This window comes from Lipotes vexillifer, unplaced genomic scaffold (genome assembly GCF_000442215.2).
Source record: "Lipotes vexillifer unplaced genomic scaffold, Lipotes_vexillifer_v1.1 scaffold397, whole genome shotgun sequence".
Classification (NCBI taxonomy): Eukaryota; Metazoa; Chordata; class Mammalia; order Artiodactyla; family Lipotidae; genus Lipotes; species Lipotes vexillifer.
In genome coordinates, this window is record NW_006772681.1 from 1,032,906 (window position 1) to 1,052,417 (window position 19,512).

General features: G+C 41.5%; 1 protein-coding gene across 1 annotated transcript in view; it reads right to left on the reverse strand.

Annotated features, from left to right (window-relative positions):
- Nucleotides 1–3,438: 3,438 nt before the first annotated feature.
- Nucleotides 3,439–19,512, reverse strand: part of RPRD1B (regulation of nuclear pre-mRNA domain containing 1B) — a 56,341-nt gene continuing 40,267 nt past the window's right edge. Inside the window, exon 7 of the mRNA XM_007447717.1 lies at nucleotides 3,439–6,027. Coding sequence (XP_007447779.1) covers nucleotides 5,878–6,027 — 150 coding nt within the window. The 3' untranslated portion in view covers nucleotides 3,439–5,877. The remainder of the gene's footprint in view (nucleotides 6,028–19,512) is intronic.

Consider the following 19,512-nt stretch of genomic DNA (forward strand, 5'->3'; position numbering starts at 1 on the left):
CCATATGTATTTAGGTGCTCCTCTGTTGGGTGAATATATATTTTAAATTGTTATATCTTTTTGTTGGATTGATCCCTTTATCATTATGTAATGTCCTTCCTTGTCTCTTGTTACAGTCTTTGTTTTGAAGTCTATTTTATCTAATCATTGCTACCCCAGCTTTCTTTTAGTTTCCATTTGAATGGAATTCATGTTACCATCCCCTCACTTTCAGTCTGTGTGTGTCTTTAGATCTAAAGTGAGTCTTTGTAGGCAGCATATACATGGGTCTTGGTTTTTTATCCATTCAGCCACTCTGTCTTTCATGGAGCATTTAGTCCATTTACATTTCAAGTAATTATTGATAGGTATGTACTTACTGCCATTTTGTTTTATGGTTGTTTTTGTAGTTCCTTTTTTCTTCTTTTGTTGTCTTCCCTTGTGATTTGATGACTATCTTTAGTGTTGTGTTTGAATTCCTTTCTCTTTTTTTGGTGTGTGTATTATAGATTTTTGGTTTGTGGTTACCATGAGATTCATATATAACTATGTAAATATGATTATTTTAAGTTGATGATCTCTTAAGTTCAACACATTCTAACAACCAAGCATTTTTATTCCTCCTATCCATATTTAATGTTTTTGACATCATATTTTACATCTTTATGTTTTCTTTATCCCTTATTGTGGATATAAATGATTTTATTACTTTTGACTTTTAACCTTCCTGCTAGCTTTATAAGTGATTGAGTTACTATCTTTACTATATGTTTGCCTTTACCAATAAGATTTTTCCTTTTATAATTTTCGTGTATCTAGTTGTAGTCTTTTCTGCTTAGAGAAGTCCCTTTAACATTTCTTGTAAAGCTAGTGCTGAACTATTTTAGCTTTTGCTTAACTGTGAAACTTTTAAAAAATATTTATTTATTTTTTTTGCCTGCGTCAGGTCTTAGTTGCAGCACGCAGGATCTTCGTTGAGGCATGTGGGATCTTTCATTTTGGCATGCAGTCTCTTCATTGCAGTGCTCAGGCTTCTAATTGTGGCACACGGGCTTCTCTCTAGTTGTGGCGTGTGGTTTTCTCTCTCTAGTTGTGGCGTGCAGGCTCCACGGCACATGGGCTCTGTAGTTGTAGCGCATGGGCTCCAGAGCGTGTGGTCTCTGTAGTTTGCGGCACGTGGGCTCTCTCATTGAGGTGCGTGAGCTCAACAGTTGTGGTGAGCAGGCTTAGTTGCCCTGTGGCATGTGGGATCTTAGTTCCCCAACCAGGGATCGAACTAATGTCCCCTGCATTGGAAGGCATATTCTTGACCATGTGCATTTAAATAACTACAATCATTTGAATATAGTAACAGCTACTACTGAGCCCCTACTTTGTCCCAGACATGGTACTAGGTCCTTTTTACAAACATCTCATTTAAAGTCATTAATAGGTGTGCTTATAACTACCTTATCGATTTCATGAGTTCATACAGATAACTGGCATTTAAAAATCTACAGAGTGAGGTATTATTAATAAGATTCTCAATAGAAAGAAATATTCTGAAAGCCTAGTCACAGAACTTTAGATCTGGAAAGGACTTCATAGGTTAGTCAACCACACTCATTTCCTTTAAGCAGCAGCTGAGGTCCTGAAGGGCTGAGGGACTTGCCCCAGGTCATCATAGTGAGAGGAGAACAGAAGATGGGGGTTATCATTTGCTACAGCTGCCCCTTATTTGTAAAAAGTATTAGGTAAATTCTAATGCATACTGCTAATTTTAAGATTTATCAAACCAGGGGTAGAAGTGAATTCTTAATGTAAAATAACTGTCTCAGAGTCTTAAAAAATTGAACAAACTGGGCTTCCAACACTAGGTAAAGCTGTGCAAATCCTAATATACTGTACAGGAGAATAAAGGATTCTTAATTGAATCTGTGCCTCAGAGTGGAAAAATGATTTTTAAATGGAAAATCCCACAGAGGTGGCGATGAGAAATGAGTTTAGCTAGATGAATGATCTTAAGAGAAAGCAAGAGAGCAAACCAGGTTGAAGGGTGGCTTTTTCTTAAAGATCTCAAATAAACCAAACGCAGACTGTTTGTCCCCAGACAGTGAGCTACTGTGCTTACTCTCATCTTCCTAGTCTTGGCACTGTCTCGTGTTTTGATCCTCACAGCCTCCAAGATTTCATGTAAACTTCTTAAAAAATAAGCGTTTACAGCATGATGATGATATTATTACTCTATCAAATACTACTGAGAACCCAGCAAATGCCAACCAGCATTCTCAGACTTCAGTCCTGCATTCTCCTCCTGCAAGACAACAATCATATGCTTTAGGGCTGGCAGGTGTCCAGAAACAATTTAGTCCAATACACTTCAAAGATAAGAAAACTGAGGCCCAAAGAGGAAAGCACCTTGCCTAGGAAGGTCACACTGTTAATGGCTCTAATCACAGAGGTTAAGCATTTTGACAGATTCATGAACTCTTGGGTAGTTAGTTACATCCTCAGCTCCGAGGACCTCAGAGTCACATTTTGTAGCCTGAAGTGCTAATTAAACCAGAGGAATTATGGACTTACTATTTATAGGCAGGAGTGAAGACATTAACTAGGCCATGAAACCTGGGGACACAGAAGGAGATCTTGTCTCCTGAGATTCACATATTACATTCAACCTTTATATTTTAAGACAGAACTTGGTTAATACATAGCCTCGACTTCCCAAATCTGATCTTCATCTTGGGCTGCCTTTAGCCTTGAAGGGCCAGGGCTACAGTTTTTCTGCGACATGAGATAAACGGGATAAACTGGTAGCTGTACTTCTTTTGGTAAATGCTGCCCTCACCCAGGAAGAAAGGTTAAAATCATCCTTCTAAACATACCAATTGCTTCAAAGGAAAGTATTTCAAACCATTTTTTGTTATTTTGAGTTTTAACCAATAACAGACAATATGCTCTCACTGAATTTAAAAGTGAAAAGAAACCCACAAAAAATGTTTTTAAAAGACATATCACTTGGGTTTGCAATTATCTCACGTTTATTTTACTGTTCAGAGTGGTTTTCACTGTACTGCCAAAATCAAATCTCTCTTACGAGGCCTAGTGGTACGAACAGAAGTGCTGAAATCAAAGAACTTCCAAGTTTTAATCTGAGACCATGTGGTACTAGGCAAAGAGTCATTTAACCTCTCTTCATCAATCCCACTTCTGTACAATGAAGATAAAACTATGAAGGTATCTCTCCTGTGTACTGTGTGAATTGGCTAATTAAAGCTAATTAACCCCCTGGAAAGAATCAAAAAATACTATCTAAGTGCTGAGTATTTACGGGCTACTAAACAGCCACAAAAACTCCTAAGAGACAAGACTGCAGAGACAGCACAATCTCTACTGATGATTACTAATTACCCACTGATTACAAACAAAGCTTTGGGTGCTCCCTAACAGGGGAGGGAAAAGAAACATTACACAATGTCATTCAACAACACCATCTTTATTCAAAAATATATATCTATGAGACATTTCAGAATATACTGCTACCGCCAATGGCAGCCTATACTTCTAAATAAAGTCCTAAATTAATATACAAATTTAAGCTTTAAAAATACTCTTTAAGAAAAAAAACAGAAGAAAAAACAAGGGAAGATTGAAGACTTTCTGAGGATGAAGACCTGAAGGAAAGGTCCTGGAGGCCAATGGATGCCCTAAGTATAGGAGAACACAACAAAATCCACCCACCCCGCCCTGCCAGATCACCTCACACATACAAGGAGAAAGGTTCATTTAAATTAAACAAATGAAGTAGAGAATTAAGAGTTAAAAAACAAAAAAACAGAACTAACTTCCTTACAGGAAGTCCACTAGTAACAGGTGTTAAGAGGCCAACACATTCATTTACATAATTGCTAAAGTTTCATTTCTTGCTCTTGCTGTAATAATTATGCACCAATTTCTAGTCAAAGACTCAATCAGATAAAACAGAGCAGTGGGCAAAATCCATTATGTTATAACATTTTCATCTAGCTGATGATAGCAGATATCTACTACACCTTTCTGGCTGGTTTGTGGCTGGTAAGACTTTGCTTCCTTGGTGAAAGAAGGCAGAGAGTTTGTGCAAGATGGGTCTGTTCAGAAGCAAGCTCATCTGCGGGACTAAAGCAGCACACCACGTGGGGAGGGGGCTTATATGCAGAAACAGCAAAGACTGGAATTTATTTTGCAATTTTAGTAAAAGTCATTTACTGCCCTATGGCCTCTGGGAGAAAAACTTTATATATAGACTCATTAATTTAATAATGACAGGACAACAGGCAGTGTCAATATGCAAACAACACACAGACCGTATTCAATCTGAAAAATAGCTTAAATGCTACTAGGTTCTACACCGAGTTAAACTGCACACCTGCTATGACTTTTTATCATTTTCACTTCACGGCAGGCAGGAAAGCTTCTTGAAGGGAAGCCTGTTACACTTTTAAAAACAGACGTTATGTTCTAACACGCTGAACATGTAAAATTACATATAATTGGCTTTTTGGTAATCCTGAAAAGAGCAACTCAAAATAATGGAGATTCTGAAGCCCCCTCCACTGAATTCCTTTTTATATAGCTTTTGGATTTCAGCCTCTGGGCTATAATTCCTATTACACTATCTGGGCAAATTGTTTTCTGCCCTTTCCAATGTCAAAAATAAGCCTGCCAAATTAGCATGATTTACAGTCGGCAGGCCTAACCTTTACTAAAAGCAAGGTAATAATCCTCTCTAACTACATTATATAGTCATAATGTCAGCTGGCATGATAATGGAATTAAGACCCCCAATTAATATCCCTCACTTTCCCCCTTCCCGAGATGAGCTATTCAGTAACATCTGACACAAAGTACTCCTCCTCCTAGGGGCACAAGGACACGTGCAGTGGTGTGAAGTGAAGGACAGACAAGCATGCACAGAGTGTCATATTTGCAGGGGAGATTTTCAAGTTTAGTCACCATGCTGTGGACATGTGCCCACGCAGTGAATTAAATGTTAGTGTGTGCCCGACTCCCCAAAAGAAAGGGTCAAAGCAACACCCACGCAGAGCCCGGACTCCCAGAATGCCTTTAGCTTTGGGGGCCCACAGTGCCATTTCTAAAAACCGCCTTCACAACCAACTGGGGCAAAGATGTTTCTAGGAACGCGCTCTCTGACAGTGGGTGGCACCCTTGATAAGTGCAGCCTGGGAAGGTTGTTGGATAGGAACCTAAAGCAAATAACTTATGTTTAATTCATGCTTGTGATCTCTGTTAGTCGTTCTCTGAACTATGACTTGATGTCCCAGATCAGCTTTATTGCTAGATCCTCTAGTCTGCTCACAAATGCACCTAACCTTTGACTACGCACTGCTAGAAGTCACAGTAAGGGAGGATCCGAGATTTGGCAAACTCTATATGGCAAAGCTGCTCAACAGTTGTGCCTCCAATCTCTGGGGTGGATGGCGGCCAGGAAAGCCAACTACTCCAGAATTGAGTCCCTCAGTGGAAGTTCAAGTGAACTTGAACAAGCCCAACTCAGAAAGGAGAAGCTGCTTTCATGACACAATGCTGTCGCGAGACAAGATTCTTCTACACATGATTTTCATAACTTCTTGGGTGTAAAGAGAGAGCTAAGAATGGAAAACCAACGGGGGCATGGAAACATGAAGTGAGTTTGTATGCTTTCCAAATATAAATCTAAACTGGATTCCATTCGCCACTGTCCTCAAATTGTGCTCAACAGGAGAGGCTGGAGAGGAGAATCAGACCCTGCGGTTCTTTCTTGAGGCTGGGGGAGCTGAGCAGAAAGAGGGATAGAACCAGGGGCTACTAGGTTATTTCCAACCATGACTTGCCCTCTTCTTTCTGCTGGTACAGATGGGAGTCTGGGGCATGACACCTGCCTTAGTCAGTTGAAAACAGGTCACCAGCAGAGGGCAGGGGGGCCAAGCCCCCTGTGACGTTGGGCAGCAACGAGAGGTCTGGCAAGCTCTGAATATGGGACTTGAGTTCCTTGCGGACCTGGGTTACCCGAGCAAGCTTCTGTTTATATTCCTAAGGAGACAAAGAGAACACAATGCAGTTAAGTCTGTGTGTGCTGATGGTCAGGTTTAAAGAGCAGATACAGATACTCTCACCTTGCTCTGTGTGCTCCGCACCAGACAGCCCCTCCCCCATTCAGCTAAACATTCATTTAAACTCTCAAAAGGCAAACTTTAAATAAAAAAAGGAAAGCTCAAGAGTTCAATACTGGCAACAGTGAATGGAATGGTATCCAACCAAGCACTTGAGATTTGGAAGTAAAAAGTGATGTTTTGTATTTGTGGTGTCTTTGGTTCTTATCTATTTCAGAATACTTTATAAAATAAAGCCTAAGCTTTAAAATCATTTTGAAAACTCCACCTAGACATGGCTAGAAAAACCACTATAAAGCTATATTTTGTGTGTTAAACTTAGATTAACCCAGAGTTATCATCTTCGTAGACAAGGACTACAGAAGCTTAAAATTCCCACTGCCCCTGCCTGTGTCCAGGACTTCCTTGTTCCACACCTGAGAAGTGCAGCAAGGCCCAGCTGACGCCTTCTAGTAGACTCCCCTGAACAGACTTATCTTCCAGAAGCCCAGCTTTCAAGTCACTCCTCTGAGAAAAGGAAGCATGGCACGGCACTATCTCCATGACTGCTCCCAGCAGCAAGGTCTTCTTACAACTTCCCAACCCCCCATGCATATGCCAGAGCTTGCACAGGCTGTTTGTTCAGGATTCCCCTCAAGCCTGGAGGGATCTCTTTCTTCTCCTGGTCCTGGCAAAGTCCTGACTCCTTTGCCTACTTGCTGAGTCTCACTCCTCTAGAAAAATCTTTCCTCCTTATCCAAGACATTGGTCCCCAACTCCACTGGCCTTCCTGTGCACTGCGCCCCTAAACAGACTGCTCTTAGGTACTCTCTCCATACATACAAGACTTCTATGTTCCCCTAAAATATGACTCCCCTGATGACAGGAACTGAATATACTATTTTCTTTCCTCAGCTCCCAGCTAAAAGGTCTTCTTGGTAAATCTGTATGGAGTAACAACTCTGGGCCATGTGAGATCTGTGGTTTACAACCCCTTTGGGGCTTGACTTTTTCCCTCTAACTGTGTCACCCTCCTTGGTGTTTCTGCAAAGATAAGGAGGTTCCTGAGGCTGGGCCCTTGGTGACTGAAGCGTCTCCTGCAGGAAGGTAACAGAAAGCACTGGGCTGAGATGCAAAGCCCTGGGTTTAGTTCTGGCTCTTCTAGTTTCAGAGTGACTGTGGACGTGTTCCTTCCTTTCCTTCATCCTTCTTTATCTGAAAACTGAAGGAACTGGACCACCCGTAAGGTTTTTCTTCAAGTTCCAGATTCCTTCATGCCAGACACCTGAGCGGCAAAGGGTTTGAGGGCATAAGCTTAAGCACTCCTAGGAAGAGTGATAAGACAGGAAAAAGGTTAAATGAAGAACACTTACTTTGAGTTGTAAAGACAAATTCCAAGCAAGGAGTGGAAGAGGGGAATGGGGAAATGGGCAGGGAGGCTCCCCGCTATATGACTGGTGGCGGTCAGCCTTCCACCTGAAATGAGAGCTGCTCACACAAGCCATCAAACGAACAGACAAGGGACAGGTTAAGAAAGTAAGCTCTCCTGGCACCCCATTTTTTACCTTCGTAGACTTAATACAACTAAAATAATGACTTACGTTAATTATTGCTAGTGACTCCTCCATCAAACTAGTAAGCGTCGGGAGGCTAGGACCAGACCTATATGCTTCACCCAGCATCCACCATGCCCAGCAGTGTCCTGTAAACAGTAGGTGTCTACGCAGCTGCCCAATGAATTAACAATATATAAAACATAATATCATGCACAAGCACACCACATAAAGTAATCACCTTTCATTCTCGAAACTGAAAACTACTTTCAAATCTGAGGACCTAAAACGTGAAGGTTCTCTGTCCTTCCCTCCACAAACAGTTTTCTTCTTTGGTTTCACAGACTTCACAGGAAATCAATAGAGAAGACCAATTCTCTATTACTGGGCATGGATTCATTTATTTAACTTCTCCTGAATTCTAGGTACAAAAAAGTTAAAATAGTTACTGAATAGTTACCCCTTGCTCCCTGCCCAAATCCGACAAATGAAAGCCACCTCAACTCAGAGCCATCCAGTCTTGGTAGCTACAGAGCACTTCAGTTGAAGGAATTCCTCAAGAACAGTTTGAAAATCACTGAGTCTCTAGTGAGCTGACCTGAGATCAGAATCCAAGGGTCCTCACTCTTGGGTAATCCTTAGACTAATTAGCAAGTCCACCTGAAGTCAAAAGGAAAGGTGGCTGGGACTTCCCTGGTGGTCCAGTGGGAAGACTCTTGCACTCCCAACGCAGGGGGCCTGGGTTTGATCCCTGGTTGGGGAACTAGATCCCGCATGCGTGCCGCAACTAAGAAGTCCACATGCTGCAACTAAGACCTGGAGCAGCCTAAATATAAATAAATAATAAATAAATATTTTTTAAAAAAGGAAAGGTGATTGATCTGATAACACCCCCACACTACCTTAAGTTCAAATAAATCTCTTCAAAGGCAACCTTAAAAAAAAAATCCCATTTATTCCTGTTTAGGAGAGTGGAGAGGTATCTCATCATGTTTAGGCTGCTATTATATTCTAGATATCACCACAGAAACTTCATTTTAATAAAAGGAAATATGTTCCATATTAAAGTCCTCTCTTCAGGCCACTCTGAAAGTGGATGGATCATGCCCATACCTCCTTGTGCCATGGGCATTTCTTCTCGTTCTCTTCCCATAGGGATTTCTACTTTAAGAGCAGTTGCATGAGCCTAGGAGGAGGGCATCACTAGAGAAAGGATGAAAGTGGGATTCACTGAGAAGGATTAAAAAACATAGAGTTGCAAGATACAAGGTTAATATATAAAAGTCAATTGCTTTCCTATATATACCAGCGATGAACTAGTGGAAATTGAAATTAAAACCCAATACCTTTACATTAGCCCCAAAACAATGAAATACTTAAGTATAAATCTAACGAAATATGTATAAGATCTATAGGAGGAAAATTGCAAAATTCTGATGACTGAACACAGAAGTAAATAAATGGAGAGATATTCCATGTTCATGGATAGGAATATTCAATTCTATTAGGATGTCTGTTCTTCCCAACTTGATCTACAGATCCAAGGCAATCCCAACAAAACATCAGCAAGTTATTTTGTAGATACAGACAAACTAATTCTAAAGTTTATATGGCGAGACAAAAGATTCTGAATAGCCAACACAATGTTAAAAAAGAAGAACAGGGCTTCCCTGGTGGCACAGTGGTTGAGAGTCCGCCTGCCGATGCAGGGGACACGGGTTCGTGCCCCGGTCTGGGAAGATCCCACATGCCGCGGAGTGGCTGGGCCCGTGAACCATGGCCGCTGAGCCTACGAGTCCAGAGCCTGTGCTCCGCAACGGGAGAGGCCACAGCAGTGAGAGGCCCGCGTACAGCAAAAAAAATAAAAAATAAAAAAGAACAAAGTTAGAAACTACCTGACTCTAAGACTTACTTTAAGCTGTGGTAATCCAGACAACGCAATACTGGCAAAAGAATAAACAAAAAGATCAATGCAACAGAACAGAGAGCCCAGAAATAGACCCATATAATCAACTGATCTTTGACAAAGGAGCAAAGGCAATACAGTGGAGAAAAGTTAGTATTTTCAACAACTGGACATCCACATGCAAAAAACCAGATCTAGACACAAATCTTATACATACCCTTTACAAAAATTAACTCAAAATGAATCAGAGACCTAAAGGTAAAACACAAAACTATAAAACTCCTAGAAGATAACACAGAAGAAAATCTAAATGGTCTTTGGTTTGGTGATGACTTTTTACATACGACACCAATGGCATGATCCATGAAAGAAGTGACAAGCTGGACTTCATTAAAATGAAAAATTTCAACTCTGCAATAGACTGTCAAGAGAATGAAAAGATAAGCCAGAGACTGAGAGAAAATGTTTGTGAAAGACATCACATGTCCTCAGGGACATGCAAATTAAAACACTGTTGAGGGGCTTCCCTGGTGGCGCAGTGGTTGAGAGTCCGCCTGCCGATGCAGGGGACACGGGTTCGTGCCCCGGTCCGGGAGGATCCCACATGCCGTGGAGCGGCTGGGCCCATGAGCCACGGCCACTGAGCCTGCATGTCCGGAGCCTGTGCTCCGCAACGGGAGAGGCCACAGCAGTGAGAGGCCCGTGTACCGCAAAACAAACAAACAAACAAACAAAACACTGTTGAGATACCACCCCACACCTATTAGAATAGCCAAAGCACAGAACACCGACAACACCACACGTTGGTTAGGATGTGGAGCAAGAGGAACTCTCAAATACATTGCTGGTGGGAATGCAAAATGGTACAGCCACTTTGGAAGACAATTTGGTGGCTTCTTACAAAACTAAACATACTCTTACCACATGATCCAGCAATCATGCTTGTTGGTATTTACCCAAAGGAGATGAATATCTATGCCCACACAAATACCTGCACGTGAATGTTCATAAAAGCCTTATTCCTAACTTCCAAAAGTTGGAATCAACCAAGATGTCCTTAAGTAGGTGAATGGATAAATAAACTTTGGTACATCCAAACAACAGCATATTATTCAGCACTAAAAAGAAACGAGCTATCAAGCCACGAAAAGACATGGAGAAACCTTAAATGCATATCATTTAGTGAAAGAAGCCAATCTGAAAAGGCTAACTACTGTATGAATCCAACTACATGACATTCTGGGAAAGGCAAAATCATGGAGACAAAGGTTGGAGGGAAGTAGGGAGGGATGAACAGGTGGAGCAGAGATGATTTTTAGGGTAGTGAAAATACTGTAATGATAAATTATACATTTGTCCAAACCCACAGAACGTACAACACCAATGTGAACCCTAATGTAAACTACTGACTTTAGGTGATTATAGTGTGTCAGTGTAGGTTCATCAACAGTAACAAATGTATCACACCTGGAGAATGTTGATAGTTGGGAGACTATACATATCTGGGGATAGGGAGTATGTGCGAAATCTTTGCACCTTCTTCTTAATTTTGCTGTGAACGTAAAACTGTTCTAAAAAATAGCCTTCAAAAAAAATGACCAATGGGACAAGAGGTTAAAATGTATCAGCAAGAGTGACTAGATATATACTCTAAATATCTAAATACAGGTAAAGACTGCTTTTAAAAGTCTTAAAACAGGGACTTCCCCGGTGGTCCCTGTGAAGAATCTGCCAGTCAGGTCACGGCACTCCCTTGATAGCCAGCTGCCTTTCCAGGTATTCTCTTAGGTTCTGGACGGGCAAAGGAAACAGACCTCAGGAGAATCCAAGAATCTTTTTTCTCAAACTATTAGCCTGCCTTCTGACAACTGTGGTCCACAAGCTCTGCTGCTACAAGGTTCCAAACCATGCCCTCAGCAACTCCTGTGCTCAGCAGCAATCCAGGCTTCCTTTCATGATACCATGAAAACCAACTTCAAAGTGATGAGACCTATTCAAGTTCTTTTGACTCATTTAAGTGTGCTGCACCCCACAGTCTCTTTAGCACACCAAGTACCATTCAGACAAATGATGTGGCAAGGTGGTCACATGCTCCTTGTTTAAAATACCTTACAGTTGTAACAGAGGACTTAGCCTTTAATCTAACGCTCATGCTCCCCTGCCTGGTACAGGAATTCGAGAGATCAAGCCCTGTACCATTTACACCAGCAGATGACGCCGCTGCACCGCTCCTGCTCATCAGTCTTCTCTCCCTGCCAGCTAATTCACCTCACCCACACTTCACACGGCTCTTGTTCGTACTCTTGTCTTCAGACACTTGCCTCTTCCTCCACTACCTACCTTAAGCAGGAAAAGACAAGGAAACCCAGGCAGCTGTTGCTTTTCCTTCCCTGCTCATGCATAATTTATACTGGGGTGGTGGCAGAGGTGATGGGTTGAGCTGAATCCTCCATTCTGCTACAGGCACCTACTGCAGCAAACCCCACGCCACCCTAGAGAGGCCATGGGGAGCCATGAAACAGGCAGGAGTTCCACCAGATTTGCTGCTACGGCTGCCCTGTTTCAGGATCCTTGAGGAGAGGAGGTGGAGGGGAAAGCAGGCACCTGTGAGGAATTGCCTGGGTTTATCTGACTGCCAAGAAATGTTCAAAACATAGAAGGTAAAGGCCCAACACGTAGTTCTAAGATAATGCCGAGGATTTATGGTCCTGACAAAGCTCTGGAATCTTGCCTCACATACTCTTCAAACCTAGAGGGAGAAAATGTGTCCAACATCCCCCTGCTTCCTATGGATCCAGCTGACTCTGTGGGAACACAGTCCAGCATGGAGTACCAAGACAACGGGCTGAAGGAAGCAAGGCTGACACATTCTTTGCCTTTCTTGGTTACAGCGGTAAGCCAAATCTGACACGCTGCAGATGAGCTTGGGGATAAGATGGTTAGAAATGACAGGGTTCGACATCACAGTGACCTTTCGACAGGAATTTCACTTTCAAAACAAAATTAGAAGCATCTCCTCTAGCAACTCATGTAAGAAATACCGATCAAAATGTAAACACTGGCAAACCTACTTTTTTCTTGCTAAGACGTATTTACATAAGGAATATGTTAGAAATAACACCACAGGCAGCGGCTTGATTTGATAAGATTTCCAGTAACAAGACTCATGTGTTCCTTTACCTTGCCCTGTTGTGCTATAGGACATACGGTATATAAAAATCACCCACTGCTTGGCTACTCCCAATCAGGAATCATAAAGGGTTATTATGCATGAAGAAGTTTATGAAGGGCCCTGTTCAGAGAACGGCTTCAAAGTCAAAGAACGGCTTCATTGCATGAAGGGTAAAGAGAGGCAGGCAGAAAGGGGAAGCTGATCCTCGCCCTAAGATTACTTAACGTGCCCACTCAGCCCCCTCGTCCTGCCAGGAGGCTCACCTCTTGCCACTAAGGCTCACAGGATCTACACGTAGAAGTCACAGCCTCTACTTAAACCCCAGTTAGTTCATTAATTTCTCTTTCTTTCATTCATTTTTTTTTAAAGGGAAAATACAACCTATAGATCTTTGGACTGAAAATCAGAATGCTGTTTTTAATTTTTCTTCAAGGATCTACATGCGAACGTTGAAAACCCATCACTGACTTGCACCTCTCTCTCACCCAGCTCCACACTCCATATGACTTAGTGGCAGCGGAAACATCTCAAAATGATACATTCTGGGATGTCACAGCAGGGCTGGAACTACTGAGTAAGATGCAAGATACAGGGAAAAGAGGAAGTCGTGGCCCTGATCCCAGTATTCAGGGCCTTGCAGCTCCATTACTAAAATAAGTAATAAAGGTACTGTTGGGGCTCAGAGTGGGCTGCCCCAAAATATGCCACCGTGGCATATTGATTATTTTTGAATTGAAGCTGCTTAAGAAGCCGCTGATATAAGGAAGAAAAAAAAAAAAGACTCTGACCCTCCTCTGTCTCCCTGAAAAGCAGGAAATAAATCTCTCATGTGAAAGGTTCACTCTGCATCTGGAGGTAGAAGGAAACACTTACTGTCAGAGACAAGGAGTTCAGAGCCAAGAAGCCTGTATAAACAAACTTGTTACTTTACTTCTTTAATTTACTACCCCAAGTTTAAACTCTGTTTAGAGTCTTTTCTAATTAAGCACCCAAAACCTAAGTTTTTTGGTGCTGTCAATTCCTCACAAATTTATTGTTTGTCTAAAAAGTATAAATTCTCTGGCTACTTCTTAGGTCCTATTTTTATGAGATTTCCATGCACATGATTAAAATTTGTTTCTTTTTCTCCTCTTAATCTGCCTTCTGTCAATTTTATTCTTAGTCCAGCCACAAAAGCTCAAGAGGGGCAGAGGAGGAAATCCCTCAGCCCCACCCCCTTCCAACAGAACACACAAAGTACTTCCCAGAAGGGAAAATGACAAAATGAGCACAGTTAGGAGTATTCTCAGAGCCATCCAACCAGCCACCGGAGGGATCAAGTGGGAACAGCCTTCTTAAACCTGAAATCGTACCACAAAGTGTTTTCAGGGTATTTCCTTCTCCCCAGAGGACCCTCTACACAAAAGGTTTAAGTGAGATTCTACTATCACAACAAAAACCCCCTTCTGATAGGGAATCGCAAAAGCAAGGGAAGAATGAAAAGTCACTGTATACACATAACTAAACTAATAAAAATGAAACTAACAAAAATAAAATCATTTTTAGGACTGGGCAAATTTTCAAACCTTAACGTAATCATAAAGCTGAAATTTACAATTTAACAGATGTCCATAAAAGTGCTTTAAAAAGAGACATTTAAAAATGACCTGGGTCCTTCAAAAATGCTTACACCATTTATGCAATGGACACTTCACACAAAACCAGATAAAACCAAAATACTAATGTACAGGAAGAATTATTTATAATTAATTCTTTTTAAAAAAGTTAACCTTCAAAAATGCGAGTTTTATGCAAATAAAGCCCCCACAAACTGACCTCCTTAATGACTATTTTAATAAAGAACCAGGTTATTGATGCTGTGCAAGCATCGAAGGTGCCAACTTTTCACCTGTTTCTCCTTTTGAGCCTAATACTGGTGGAGTCAAGCATTCCTAGAAGGCAGATGAGAAGCAAAGGGTAGAAAGGAAAAGGACATTTTTCACAAAAAATAATTTTAAGCAATGTTTATTATAATTTTAAGTGCTATATGGTCTGCCTGAAGCAGGCTAGCCTGTAGGTTACTGCACAGTATTTGGATACAGCTCTCTCTATAAGCAATTAAAAAACCCATCAATTCCTTCCCATTAGCAAAAAAAGGAAAAAAATGCATTTCCTAGCTCCTCCAAAAGACTGAAGGTATATCACCCTCCCACTGGAGGGAGGTCTCTGTGGTAGAACAGAAAAAACTCAGAGTCAGAAAATCCAAGGTTCAGATCCTACTCTACCTCTTGTCTGTGGTATGACATGTGACTTTACCTTGCTGGGCTTAGCATCCTCCTAAGATGGGAATGGAAATAATGCCTATATCCTGGGGTGATGGTGAGTTCTGAATGAGACCAAGCACTTGTTAAACTGTTCAATGTCAATGAGCAGATCTGAGAGGGGAAAAGAACAATCACCCTTCCCATGTTTATTATTTTATAAGTAATATTTAATCTTCCTGATTTATATGTTAAAGATGTACAGAATTGAAGAAAAAGAGAATTATTAATGGGATACAAAATCCTTCCTCCCACAAACCATTTGAGTATGACCTGAAAATTTAGCACATTTACTAGAAGCTGGCTTGAGAAAATGAAAAGGCCCATGACCTCCAAGACGAGGGGAAAAAAGTCACAGAATTTTTAATTAGGTGGCACCATAGTCCAACCCTATCAATCTAAAAGCTGAGCGAGAAAAAGAATTTGTCTCAGGAGTAAAGCCTAGATCTCGCAGGAACGTCCTCAACCAGAAGGAGTCCCCGTTGAAGATATCCTCTGACCGCACCTGGAGATAAACCGAACTGCAACCATATGTGCCACCTGAGGTCAGACGCTGAGCCAAGCATCAGGATTGGGTTGGGGATGAAAGAATGACAATACAGCCAGGATTTTATGATCTGGTCAGAGAATCACCAAATAATCCCTAAAGAGAATGACAAACTATGGGGTGCTCTAAAGGAAAATGATAGGGAGCTACGACAGTATATATGGGGGGTGGCAGCGGGGAGAGACCTGGCTTTATGGGGTGGAGACGAGGTTTCCAGGAAATACTGTTTGACTTGGGATATAAACGATGAATGGGGATCAACCAAGTAAGGGTAACCAGTGGGAAGTAAAGGAGGGAGAGAGTGTTCTAGGCAGAGGGAACAGCACATATGAAGCCAGAGACAAAAGAAGGCCGGCACAGACAAAATGCAATGGAACATGGCAAGAGATACGGCTGATGAGGTCAGCAGGGGCCAAGTCCTGGGGTGGGGTAGGGGGACGGCCACATGCGAGGATTTGGGCCTATATTCTAGGAGCAATGGGAAGCCATTTAAATGTTTGAGCAGAGAATGACATGCCCAGAGCTGCATGCTGAAAACATCACAGGGTGCCATGCAAAGAATGGATCACAGGGCCTAAGAACAAATGCAGATGGATCAGTAACCAGACTACTGCAGGTGACCAGGTGAGACACAGTGACAGCCTGAACTAAGGTGGTGGAGGTGGAGACAGAGATGAAGAGAAGGGGGACAAATTCAAGAAAACCTGAGGAGACAAAGATCACAATGGCTTGGTGACTACTCCAATGTGGAAGACAGGCGACGGGAGGTTGTCTGGCAGAGGTGCAGCAGAGGAGCTGAGCGAGAGACTGGGACATGAGGAGGGTGAAATGACTGGCGTGGGAGGTGGGAAAAATAGGGGGAGAAACACTGGATGAGGTCCAGTGTCTGGTTTTGATGAATGGCAATGCTCTTCTCCAAAAGAGGGGAAGGGCAGGAAAGGAAAGGTTGGAAGGGAAGAGATGGTGTGTTTTGACCATATTAAGTAAGAAGTATCTGTGGATAAATGGGTCTTAAGTACAAGGAAGGGTCTAGGTAAAGATTTAGATTTAAGCCATCAGCACAAAGGCGGTAGCTGAAGCCACTTTATGTCACTCAAGGAAAAAGTCTGGAATAAGAAAAAAGCTAAAGGAAAACCCATATTTACAGTAGGGCAAGGATGGAGAAAAGCTGATTAAAGGACAAAAGTCCTAGAACCAGCAGAAGGTGGGATACAGAAACCAGAGAAGGAAACTACATAAAAATTATTAAACAGTATAAAATGCTAGAGAGGTCCAAAAAGAGAAAAGGAGATGAGAGACAGAGACTGAAAAGTATCTTTTGGCTTTTGAGATTAGACTACTGGTGGAAGATTCTAAAGACAGCAATGGAGATACGCCTGCTAAACTGCAATGAGGTAAGCAGAGGCAGCAAGGAGAAACACGAAGTTACAAAGGGAGAGTGGTAGTGGTGCAGGGGTGTGCTTGTGTGAATGTGATTTAAAAAAAAATTAGAGAGGCAAAGCATGCTACACGTGCTGAGAAGGACCCTTTCAGCCAGCCTACTGGAGACTTCTTCCACAGAAAGGAAAGTAACTTGGCCCTAAAGATCCTGTGAGATAAAGAAAGGCAAACACTAACAACTTCGGTTAGACAAGTATTGGAACCTGTTTGCCCCAGGTAAGGGTAAAATTGTTATTTTATAAATGAAAAACCACACCAAAGACAAGAGGCTGCAAAGACCACTGGCCTCAGTAGAGAAAGTCAGAAAGAGCCTGGAATGGGCACTTTAGGTCCTCATCACGAAATCCTAACTGGGGCAAACGGTATCCTTCTGGGAATAACTCCTAGTGAGTTTATGTCCCACAGAGCAGAAACACTATGGGCAAAACAAAAGGACTCGGAAAAGCACCAAATACATCATACCAGACATCATGAAGAAAAAGTGGGCTGTGTCTATATATAATCACCATCCAAACCCCAAGAATGCTTAGAAGGCTGCTGGCAAATTTTTGCTGAGTTGAAATTTGCAAAGTTACTCTGTTTAAAATTCTCAAAGTAGCTAACGACTGGAAGAAGCAAGAGAGTGGTCCACACTTTTTCCTAAAGATGCTGAAAGAACCTGAATAAGGAAGAGAACAAATAAGGAGGCTGGCAGTCATGATGACATTTGGCTGGTACCATCACTTCTTTACATGAAGCATGCTGTACATACCTCAGGGACTTTGTAAAGGTTTCAGGTTGACTCATTATAAGCATGCACATTTTTGCCCTAATCATGGAAAAAGACTCTTTCTGACCTTATTTCAAGCCCTACATTTTATAAGGAAAAACAAAGTCAGAGATATAACTTAGAAGATTGCAGAGTATGCCACAATCCAATTTTACTTTCTTCAAAAATCACAACTTGAAGTGGGAGTAGAAGGTCCACCTTAACAGGAGTAGGAACATTCATAAAGACTAAAATAGATCTTTGCTCAAAATAACATGTACCCATTGGGTCAAATAGACACCTAGACACAAGAGCTCAAATTTCTGTAATCTGAACTCTGCTCTCAAAGTTATGCTCACTCGGGCTTCCCTAGTGGCGCAGTGGTTGAGAGTCCGCCTGCTGATGCAGGGGACACAGGTTCGTGCCCCGGTCCGGGAAGATCCCACATGCCGCGGAGTGGCTAGGCCCGTGAGCCATGGCCACTGAGCCTGAGCGTCCGGAGCCTGTGCTCCGCAACGGAAGAGGCCACAACAGTGAGAGGCCCGCCTACCGGAAAACAAACAAACAAAAAAGTTATGCTCACTCAAGTCAATACTATAATAAGAAGTAATTGCTATTTTCCCACAGCTGTTTCAGATGTAAACAGATAAAACCTAGAAGAGAGCCCTATTTGTCTAATTAAACTATTCAATGTTCATTCCTTCATAAAACGAAGATTAATCCTTAACTTGTGGATATATATACATATTATACATATATATCTTCTATCTGTCTATAAAGCTCAGTAAAGTTCTAGACTGCCTAAGATGCTTTGAAAAAGATCAAGAACGCTTAAGACAGAAATGCCTACTGGTGGGAAAGACCTTGAAATGCATGTGACCTGCAGGGTACTTAGAGACAAGCAGACATCTGCACACATACAGAATCAATTTTTAGAAATTTACAGGAAGGAAATAATCCAGACTAAAAGTTAGCCCAAAGTGGGGGGCGGGGGGAGAAAAAAGAAACAGTACAATAAAAATAATCATTGAATATCCAACCACAGATATTCAAGCATCCATTTAAAATGTTTATAAAGTTTTTGTCAATAAGGGAAAATGATCACATAAAAGTTTTAAAAAGCATGACATTATGATTATTTTAATTTTAAAATAGGAGGAAAAAAATAAAAGAAATATACCAAAACTAAAAGTAGTTATCTCTGGGTCGTGAGATTACGATTTTTTTCTTTATACTTAATTTTTCTACGTTTCCTATGATGTGCTTCTTTTATAATCAGAAAAAAAGAAAAGAGAAAGAACTGAATATTAGTTGAATAAGAATGAATGTTTTCACAGACAAGCAGTGACATGGGGCCCAGATGCTGTTTTGACTCAATATGTATATGCACTTTATAAATAAATATGAAAAATTCGTGCTACATACACCAGCTAAAACTCAGTGGAGCTGTTTCAGGAAGGAGGATTCATCAAAAGTTGAACTATAAATACAAAAACAACACTGTGGCTAAAAGTATGGAATTTCAGGGACTTCCCTGGTGATCCAGTGGTTAAAACTTCCCCTTCCAATGCAGGGGGTGCAGGTCTGATCCCTGGTCAGGGAGCTAAGATTCCACATGCCTCGCGGCAAAAAAACCCAAAACATAAAACAGAAGCAATATTGTAACAAATTCAATAAAGACTTTAAAATTGGTCCACACCAAAAAAAAAAAAAATCTTAAAAAAAAAAAAAGTATGGAATTCCAGCTGGGAGAGCTTTGA